The following is a 10,233-nucleotide window of genomic DNA, read 5'->3' on the forward strand; positions in this document are numbered from 1 at the left end:
TGGTTATATGATCAGGTGGAGGACAAGTATTGATTTAAGTGTTTCTGACTTTCTTTTGAAAAACAGTGTCAGATTTATTGACCAGGTATGTCAAGGCCCCTCAAACTGATACTGTAAACTGCTCATCACAAGGTAACAAGGTAAACAGCCTGTGTAGATTTATATTTGACAGTCATATAATTTTCTACATATTATTTCACAATTGTATGATATTCTGTAATATTTATATATTTTAAGGATAGTAGATTTGATTGATTTAACAGGGATTGTGCTAGAATATCATAGCACAAATCAAAATATGATGCATGACGCGAAAAGAGAAAGTAATTAATTTCACAGTTATGATTATTGTTCCTGTCAGATCAGTTATGTGGCTGTTTATTCATCTTTATTAGCCAGACTACAATGTACTGTGTCCGCCCCATTCCCGTTTGTAACACTAGGGGCGGTAATGCGCTGTTAGCTTGTTTGCTAACGGCTATTAAACGAAGGAAGAAGAAGAGTGTCCAGCTGACTGACCGGAACAGCGAGGAAACCTTCTAGAAACCCTCTATTATCAGGTCATTATCAGAACTACCAAGTTTTGTAATTTAAAGGTGCGTAAAACGAAATAAGTCGGTAAATTGTGTCATATTTCGGCTAACGGATGCCAAGTTATTTAAGCTAACTGTCCCATCAAACGTCAAAGCTAAGACACATAGCTAACATAAAGGGGCTGCTTGCTGCCTGTTTCTGCAGGACAGTCGATGTTGTCGAGACCACCTCCATCTGAAACAGAATTATTTATTTAGTGTTGTTGGTCGTTTAAAATCAGGGCCGTGTTATCATTTTCTTGGCACTGTGTGACCTCAGCCCCCCATATGTTACCTGAACCAATGTAGAAATCTGAGCCTTTTCGTGCAGCACAGTCAGTCTAAGTGTTTTTTTTGTTTGTTTGTTTGTTTTTGTTTTGCCTTTTTTTTTTTTTGAAGTTATTCAGACACACCTGCTTCTCAGCTACATGGAGTTAAATCAAAGATCAGTGCATCCCTTTGTTGATTTCTGTAAATACAGCAGAGTTTTTTTTCTGGCTGAGGTCAAACACCTGACTGATGACTATTGATTCCTAGCTTTAAAATGTTTTTTATGTTTCTACAGAGATCCTTGATCAAGCCTGTGCCCTCTTCGCTAAACCATGGGAGCTGATAAAAGGTAAGACAGACATAATCCAACCTAGAAGTGGCTTCTATTCAGGCTATTCGTGTGTCTCACCTGCACTCATTTTCTGTTTCAGGCTCAGTCGTGGTGAACGCAGTGGAAGGTACGGTTCTGACGGGAGGAGTGATGATCCAGAATGGCATGAAAGACGGCGAAGCAGAGATGTGGAGAGGGACTATGATCATCGTTGGGGTGATGAAAGACACAGAGAGCGGAGAGACAGAGACAGTCCAGAGGTGAGTGTTTAGGAAGACCTTAGTAATCTCATGTCACGTTTACACCTGTAGTAGAAAACAAAGCATTGCGGCTTTTAGTTTTTTTATAGTAACAGCATTGTTTTTTTGTTTGTCTGCAACAGAGAGGTCAAAAACGACGCAACAGCGACAGATCTGATGATGAGTACGATGGGGATTATCCCGACCACCACTACAAAATGGAGCCAGAGGAGGAGAGCAAGACTATTATGCTGAGGGGTCTCCCTCTAAACGTTATAGAGGATGATGTAAGTGTCACTGATGCATTTATCAGATCCTTATCTTTATTACATACAATATTAAATACAATCTTACACCTCCCTTTGGTCTAATTTGAAAAGCATGAAAGGGCATCACATCTCCAATATCCAATGCAGGAGAGGACAGGGAGTCAGAGAGGACAGAATACTCAAAGATTGGGTCCAACACTCCACTAAGAATGTTTTCAATCAACCTCTTTTTAATCTCTCTTTTTCACCACACAAAGAGCCAATAGACAGAAAAATCAACAAAAGTGACATCAATAAAGTAAAACAACTCTGAATCTTCTGAAAAGAAGGAGAGAGGCCAAAAGTAAATGAGCAGAGAGAGAATATAAGGGAGTATATAATATAAGTGTAAACCTGCACCACCACCAAGGTACATTTTTTACAAGGACCTGCAAATTGCTTGTAAAGAGTGCAGTTGTATTACAAGCAGGGAAGCGGGCAAGAAGTCAGCTCTAAAGGTAAAATTCAAATCTGTGATCTGACTTGGAATCAGTCATACTTGAGAAAAAGTCGGAGGCAGCTCCTGCACCAATCTAATTTAACTGACCTAATCTGAAGAAACATTTGGTCTGGCATGATTGCCATCAAGCAGCTGACTGTGGGAGGTTTGACGATCGATCCGGTGTTACCATAACTTCTGACAGTCTGTTCAGGCAAATTTTTTTATGGTTGAGGAAGCTGAAGTTGTCAGAGTGTTAATTCCAGCTACTTTTTGTGCTCCGACGACTTGGTATGGAAGAGGCAGCTGAGCGTTTCTAATGACTGTGAAATTGCAGAAATGTTGACTGTTTTGGCTTGACGTTAACAAAGACGGTTGCGTATTGCGTTGAACAGCTTTCATATTGAGATTAATTTGGCCTGCCTCCGTTTTCCAGATCCGCTCAACACTAGAGCAGCTGGAGGGGCCCCAACCTGTGGAAATTCGCTTGATGAGGAAAAGAAGAGGTGAGTGCTGCTGTTCAGAAGAGTGTCTCACATTCACCACCATGCTCTGTCCTACATGATCCACTTTTCCCCCCTGAGTCTCTGAGAGAAAAAAGCTTCTTACATCAAGTGTCAGAGGATCCTTTGTGTCACATAGATTGTCTGGTTTTGATGATATGGCCAGGTAAGGAGGTACCTGTATGTACTATATCTCTACTATTTTTGCACAGACTTTAGATGGCATAGAAAAAAAACAATGTATCTTCATGCCCTTGACCTTGTAAGCACCCTTCCCGACTACAGTTTTTTTTTAGTTGAATCGGACTTTACAAGCCCTTTGTGAGTTTAAATGTTGCACCAAAGCATTCTAACTAACACGCCTCCCGTCTATATTTGAATACTGTCTCTAGGTATAAGCCGAGGTTTCGCCTTCGTGGAGTTTTATCGCTTGCAAGATTCTACCCGATGGATGGAGACCAATCAGGTTGCCTCAACAATCACCAAGTTTAGAATTGCTCTTGGAGATTAGAGCCCCAATTAACTGACACATGAGTGACTGATCTTTGAGAGATATGCAGCATTTGCAATATACAGAGCTCAAAACTGCCAATAAATATTTTTGATTTCACACACTTGGAGATTATTCTTAAAGTTGTTTTCAGGTAGAAAGAAAATCTGTCAACTGCTTAGTTTTGTGTTTGTTATGAATTCACAATCTAAAGGTTTTTGCTCTTGGAAATTGCAATGAAATCTTTAGTTCTGTTACAAATATCGCCAGAGATGTACAGTGCAGCAAATTGCTGAATAAGCCTTTTGCCTCCCAAGAGAAATACTTCCTGTTCACAGAGTGGCCCAAGTAGCCCATAGCACATTCTGCTCCAGCTCAGTCACTTGGGATATTTTCTCATCTCCATTTAAAATCCGAAGACTGGGGTGAGACAGGGACGAGCTGGCAGCACTCCGTTCCCAAACACTAAGAACCTTTATTTATTTATTTTTTTGTTCTTTCTTTTGAGAACTCATTCCCTCATACACAGAACAGCAGCTTTCTCTCTGAACTTCATTCTGCCTCTGTTCCTTTTTTTACTCCCCGAGACACTCTACCGAAGCAGCGAGTGTAAAGCCTAGCCACTCTTTCCCGTTCCAGCTGCTCTCACTCATGGGGTGGGGTAGCGGCAGGACCTTACCTGCCTCACTCGCACAAGCATGTCCGAATTTGAAATAACTGGTGCCGTTTGACTTCACAGAACAAGCTGATGATCCAGGGGAAAAGCATTGCGCTGCACTACAGCAACAGGAGACAGAACGTTGAGAACTGGCTTTGCACCGCAGTGAGTATCGTTTCTAACTTGTTCAGCAAACTTTATTTTCCGTTTGCACAGTTCAACCAAATAAAAAAAGAATTACAATGTTTTGTGCATCTTTTTATGGACACTGTCGGGGCCAGTGAGGCAAGGGGTACTCAGTTGGTTGCAATCTGAACCCCACATTGCTAGATTCCATTAAATCCTAAATTAAATACAATATGTGTTACAACATGAATTAAGGACAGGTTTAGCAAGTAGGCCTGTTGCAGAAGGACTCTGAATGCTAATATGACAATGACAAAAGTGCATGTGTGCTGTTGGTACTACACTGTATTCCCATAAAATGGGAAATGTTCCCCTCCCCTCCTTTTTTTTAAAAAAAAGTAAAAATACTAAAAACAAAAACAACAAACCATTGTCATTTGTTTATCATAGTGTGGTGTGTATAATTTCCGCAAGAAGCTCAAGTGTTTCAGGTGTGGAGCAGCTAAAGTTGGTGAGTCAACTTCAACAAAATGAACCATATTTTATTTTTTATTGTACATCTTTGACTCTGTCCTGCACTGTTATTGTGGCTTGCACCACCTAATTGTAACCTGCATCTCACACTACTTTATCTTTGCCGAGTATAGACAGAGAGTCACCAGGACTCAGTGGTTCAAGTGCAGAGCCTCAACAGCAAGGAGATAACAATGGAGACAGTGAGTGTGTTCTTTAACCACACATTTCAATATTACATTCTTTCTCTAAACAGATTCTACAGCTAGCTTGTACTTTTTTTTGTGTTTGCAGCACTAATTTTGAGAAACATTCCCCCTCTTTCAACCGTGGATGGAATCTTGAACATGCTGGCCTCCTACGCCAACCTGTCAGCGGGCAACATCCGCCTCATCAAAGACAAGCACACAGGACAGAATCGAGGCTTTGCCTTTGTTCAGCTCTCATCTCCCTTGGTGTGCTATTGCTGCAGTTAACATGTGGTCATGATAACATGAGTCAGAATGTTTTTATATTTACATTTGATAACCTTACGTTTTCACTCCTTGTACAGGAGGCTTCTCAGCTGCTCGCAGCTCTCCAGCGCCTTCAGCCGCCACTGAAACTGGATGGGAAAACAATCGGTGTGGATTATGCCAAGAGTGCAAGGAAGTGAGTCACACACATTTACAGATTTATCCAGTTTTCTATAAATAAACTGCACGTAAGCTCTCTTGGTTCTGCACTGTGGGAACTGCATCATGTTGGGGGTTTTATTCCCAGATAGATATTATTATTCATTTGTCTTGCACTAGAATAGAATAAAATTGGTTCAATTTTGTCTAAAATTTGGAGCCAATAAATGACAGATTTGTATCCTGCATGTTCCATGATGAAGGTTTAACTAATCGCTTTCTGTCCTTTCCAGAGACTCAGCGCAGCCTGATGGAATCAGAGCCAATGCTCTCTCTGTTGCCAGCACAGCCATAGCTGCAGCTCAGTGGTCGTCCAGCCAGGTATCAGGTTTTCACTTGTGCCATCTTGTATTTCAAAGTCATTTAAATGTGTTGCAGATAAAACTCCTGAACTAAGGCATGTGGTGTTAAAGTAAGGCAAAGTAGACATGTGGCCTGAAATGCTAAGAGGTGGTGGGAATAAAATTGTATGAACAAATGTGAAACGCAGAATTTGTATGACTAGCGACTTTGTGTTTTCATGTGATTCAGAAAGAGTGAAGGTGATGGTGTGTTTGTTCACTTAGCTTGCTAGTAAGTTTTTTAGGGGGTCAAACAAACTTAGCTCTCTTGCTGTGGGTTGTTGAGGCACAGTGAGATCGACAGTATACGAAACAAGTCATTTGATTTATCGTTAATTAAAAAGATTTTGCTCAGTAGAGTTCAATGTGCAAAATGTCTTTGGCTACAGAACAGGTCTACTGAGTTTACACACGCATTTGCAAAATACTGGTTCATTTGTTAATGAGGTTTTTGTATGTTGTTACTGACAACTGATTGCTGTCATCCCTGTGTTTTCTTTAGTTACAGCGAACTTCAGTTCCCACCTCTGATCAAATTACTCTTCCAGAGGGTTATACACAACAAACACAGGTCAGTTAAAGACTACGTGACACTAATTTTATCTGTCTTTCAGATATATGTTGAACAGTATGCATGTAGATGTTTTGAATACATTTTTGTTTAATCGCTTTCAGTCTTTTTAGATATACAGTGAATATTACTGATGTAGGTGTTACTATTTGAATTAATTTTACCTCTGTTGTTTCATATTTTTTGTGATTTGTATTGTTTGATATGTGTTGTAATCTACATATGTGTACTTTCCTGTCTAAATAAAGGTTTGATGATATTGATAACAGTGATGATGATGGATGTAACAGTTGTCCCCTCTGATTGCAGGGACCGAATTATCAAGTATGGCAGCAGCAGCCTGAAGGATTGGCTCCTGCTGTTGGAGACGGATTACTCGGAGGTAATTTAAGCGATCACTCACTCAGAGAATAGCGCACTAAAAAATCATGTTATTGTTTGAGATTGCTGATTTCATCATTACCAACATGTCTTTAGCTGCTCCAGAAATGAAGACACTGATCCCTGTGGCCGCAGGTGTTGTCATAGCCCAGACAGCTCAGCTTTACCAGTCTGTTGTCGTCAGTCAGCCAGCCATACAGGTAGGCGGTGTATAAATATTAATACTTTGTACAGCAAACACAGCGACTGATGTTTTATTTTGCCACTCTTGTGTTGTATGGTGAATGCAAAATCTCATTACTTTCAGTCACAACAGGTGGTGAGGCCTGTCGAGGCAGCACAACAGACGGCTGCGAGTGTCTGCGCTGCATCACTGGTAACACCAGCGGCTACCAGTGTCGCAACTACTGCGTGTGCCGCCCCGACTACTAACACAACAGGTGAAATTAGTTTGCTATAAAATGAGTAGATCAGCTGTAGATCAATTTCATGTGATACAAGTTTTGTTTCATATACGCCTCTCTTTGTAGCTGTTGTTGCCCCTGACACCTCCACATACCAGTATGACGAGGCTTCAGGTTACTATTACGACCCACAGACTGGCCTGTACTATGACCCCAGCAGCCAAGTAAGAGTTCTGTCATCTCAATATATGTAGAGAATATCCTGCCAAACATTATGAATTTGTATGTAATTGTTTTCTAAACCAGATTATGCCTTTTTATAAAGTTTTACTTGTGCGTGTCATCCACAGTACTACTATAACTCTGAGTCTCAGCAGTACCTCTACTGGGACAGTGAGAAGCAGATGTACATCCCTGCACTGGCTGAATCAGACACAAGCACAGAGCAAGTGGCAAAAGAGCCGCGGGAAAAGAAGGAGAAACCCAAAAGCAAGTCAGCACAGCAGGTTAATGCTACTTTTTTGTTCTTGTTTGTTTTTGATGAAGGGTTTATGCCTCTGTACCAGCTGTAACCTGAGGCGTTATGTTATTAGGGATTATCTATCATATGGACGGTATGTCCCATACTTGTCAAAGAAATATCTCAGGAACGCCTGGAGGTAATTTCCTCAAATTTCCTGATCCAGGTCATGTAATTCTGTAAGTGCTGTATAGTAGGCTGCTGGATTTGTTTCAGTTTCTTGAAGACGTTTCATCTCTCATCCAAGAGGCTTCTTCAGTTCTAACTAACCGGAGGGGAGTTGCAGACTTTTGAACTCTGTGTGGGTCTGTCTGAAGAACTGAAGAAGCCTCTTGGATGAGAGGTGAAACTTCTTCAAGAAACTGAATCAAGTCCAGTTGCCTACGATACAGCACTCAGAAAATGCCTTTCATATCCAAAACCTTGAAGGTCAACTTCACTGCAGTTTTGAAATTTTGTTATTCAAAGATTGTTACCATATTTCATATTTTGTTTGACACTGAATTGGTGACACAGATGTTGATGATGTCAGAATCAGCTTTACTGGCCAAGCATACAAGGAATTTGACTTGGTTTTTTAATTTGCATACTAATAGACAATAGCAGTAGTCGACCACAAGGTCTGCGGTTTGTCCTGTTAAGCTCCATCTGATATTCTTTGTACCATGTGAAGAAGCTTTCCATCAGTCCTCTGTACTCACCTGTAAAAATAGCCTCTAAGAGGAGACAACATGTCTCTCACAGGAAATGACTCACTGGAATTATACATAAGAATTATAATAACACAGAAATAACCTCCATTTCAGCATTAACCGCAACTGTAATTGGGGCATGGGAGCGTACAACAGTAGGCGGTAATCAAAGTTACTGGATAGCTCATATCTCGTCATATAAATGATATCTGTACTTTTGCACTATTGTAGATTGCAAAGGACATGGAACGTTGGGCAAAAAGCTTCAATAAGCAGAAAGAAAGTTGTAAGAGCAGTTCCCAAGGCTCAGGACTGTCCAAGGAGGAGGACAGGAGAGAGTCTGCAGCTGCTGACGCAGGTTTTGCTCTCTTTGAGAAAAAGGTGAGAAAAATGACAGACTAACTTTTGTGTGTTGGACAATTATGATAACATAGTTTGCATGTAGAATATGATGATGAGATTTGTTGCTTGCTTGTAGCATACAGGGGGTTTTGACATACCATCATTCATGGCTGAACAATTCAAGGTCACAGAGCATCAGGAGACTTCAGCTAAGGTTTGTTTAGGCCTTTGGCTTTCTTTCCCCACTCCACAATTATCAATAAAAAAATAAAGCCCATAACACTTTTTTAAACACATTTTATCCGCGTTTGTATCGTAGACTGGGCCAGTTGCTGCTTTCAACGAAGACGGTGATGCAGAGGAGGGCGGCTCTGATCGCGCTGCCTGTGAAGATGGAAAAATAACAGACTGGAGGAAGATGGTTTGCCTGCTGTGTCGACGGCAGTTCCCCACCAAGGAGGCTCTGCTGCGTCACCAGCAGCTCTCTGACCTCCACAAGGTGAGAACGGTGACACAGCAGGCGTTTTAATCTGCAAGTAGCTATGGATATTGCGGGCTCTGCCATCTGTTCAGCTTCTATGCAAAATGAAAAAAAAAATGGTATTGTTCTTCTACCGTCTTTAAGATAAAGTATACGATAATATGATAATAACTTTGCAAATTGATTTGTAAATAAAGCTGCTTTTTGATTGTTTTAGCAAAACTTGGAAATTCAGAGAAGATCAAAACTCACTGAAGCTGAGCTGGAGGAGCTGGAGAGAAAAGAAACCGAGGTATTTTGGCACAAGATCACATCAATTATATTTGCACTGAGGGATGTGTTGAATTAAGTTTCATTGAGGGATGTGTTGAATTAAGTCCCATGGTCATTATAACAGCTGAAATACAGAGACAGAGCTGCAGAGAGGAGGGAGAAATATGGTGTCCCTGAACCTCCCGCACCAAAGAAAAGATTCTATCCACCACCAACCCCGACAGTGTAAGTGAAACAGTTTAATTCCCCCGCAAATCATGTACAGACTCTCATCATCCTGATTAACGCGTTTAATTTAAAACACTTTAATATCCCCCGTCATTCATCTTCAACAGAAACTACGAACAGCCCACCAAAGACGGCCTAACAAGTGACAATATCGGGAGCAAAATGTTGCAAGCAATGGGCTGGCAGGAAGGCAAAGGTCTGGGGCGCCACCACCAGGGCATCACCGCTCCTATCACGGTGAGGAGGCCAACAAAAAATCCTTTTTTTTTTATTTTTATTTTTATTTTTTTTTTACTTTTTTCTTGAAATTAAAACTCTCATCTCCCCAGCAGCTCCTGACAGATGGAATATACATGCTATTGTGTTCTTTCCCCACTCACAAAGCAATTAACACTGTTACCTGAGGGGCAACCTGTGTCCAATCTGCCTCCTCTAATGACCGTCTCTGCCTCTCCCCACAGGCTTCATTAAGGACTAAGGGCACAGGCTTGGGTATTAAAGGAAGCTCGTATGAACTCTCAGCATCTGACACCTACAAAGATGCTGTTCGCAAGGCCATGTTCTCACGCTTCACGGAGATAGAGTGAACTGGAGAGGGACAAGTAATCAGAACCATTATATCTGTGGCCGAATGGTCTTACTGTGAAAAGGAACCCCCCCCCCACACACACAGATTGTGCTGCCTCCTGTACTGTAATTTCTTTCTTTTCTAATGTATATATGTATTTTGTCATCTGAAGTGTTTTCAGTTGAATGAAGGTGTTAATATTGTACAGTGTTTATACATCAAATTATGTGCACCTGCTGAGGTTTTGTCTTTGTGAAAAATTGAAAGAATAAACGTGACAATTAAATCCGACCTTTGTGCTCAACATTG

At 41.0% G+C, this 10,233-nt stretch overlaps 1 protein-coding gene across 4 annotated transcripts; it reads left to right on the top strand.

Moving 5' to 3' along the window:
- Nucleotides 1–425: 425 nt before the first annotated feature.
- Nucleotides 426–10,233, top strand: LOC119020482 (RNA-binding protein 5-like). 4 transcript variants are annotated; one of them, XM_037099816.1, is made up of 25 exons: nucleotides 426–560; nucleotides 1,138–1,191; nucleotides 1,274–1,433; nucleotides 1,556–1,699; nucleotides 2,596–2,665; nucleotides 3,055–3,128; nucleotides 3,892–3,975; nucleotides 4,387–4,447; nucleotides 4,584–4,652; nucleotides 4,744–4,904; nucleotides 5,003–5,100; nucleotides 5,357–5,444; nucleotides 5,967–6,035; nucleotides 6,345–6,417; nucleotides 6,513–6,616; nucleotides 6,733–6,856; nucleotides 6,947–7,044; nucleotides 7,171–7,326; nucleotides 8,264–8,413; nucleotides 8,511–8,588; nucleotides 8,694–8,873; nucleotides 9,073–9,147; nucleotides 9,253–9,353; nucleotides 9,464–9,593; nucleotides 9,818–9,957. In XM_037099816.1, the coding sequence occupies exons 2-25, from the start codon at nucleotides 1,175–1,177 to the stop codon at nucleotides 9,941–9,943; spliced, it is 2,490 nt and encodes an 829-aa protein (XP_036955711.1). In that variant the 5' UTR covers nucleotides 426–560; nucleotides 1,138–1,174; the 3' UTR covers nucleotides 9,944–9,957. The 4 variants fall into 4 exon arrangements, with proteins under 4 accessions (XP_036955711.1, XP_036955710.1, XP_036955709.1 ...); XM_037099815.1 differs by having other exon boundaries at nucleotides 434–560; nucleotides 6,724–6,856; nucleotides 9,818–10,233; XM_037099814.1 differs by having other exon boundaries at nucleotides 460–596; nucleotides 6,724–6,856.

Source organism: Acanthopagrus latus, chromosome 6, assembly GCF_904848185.1.
Source record: "Acanthopagrus latus isolate v.2019 chromosome 6, fAcaLat1.1, whole genome shotgun sequence".
Taxonomy (NCBI): Eukaryota; Metazoa; Chordata; class Actinopteri; order Spariformes; family Sparidae; genus Acanthopagrus; species Acanthopagrus latus.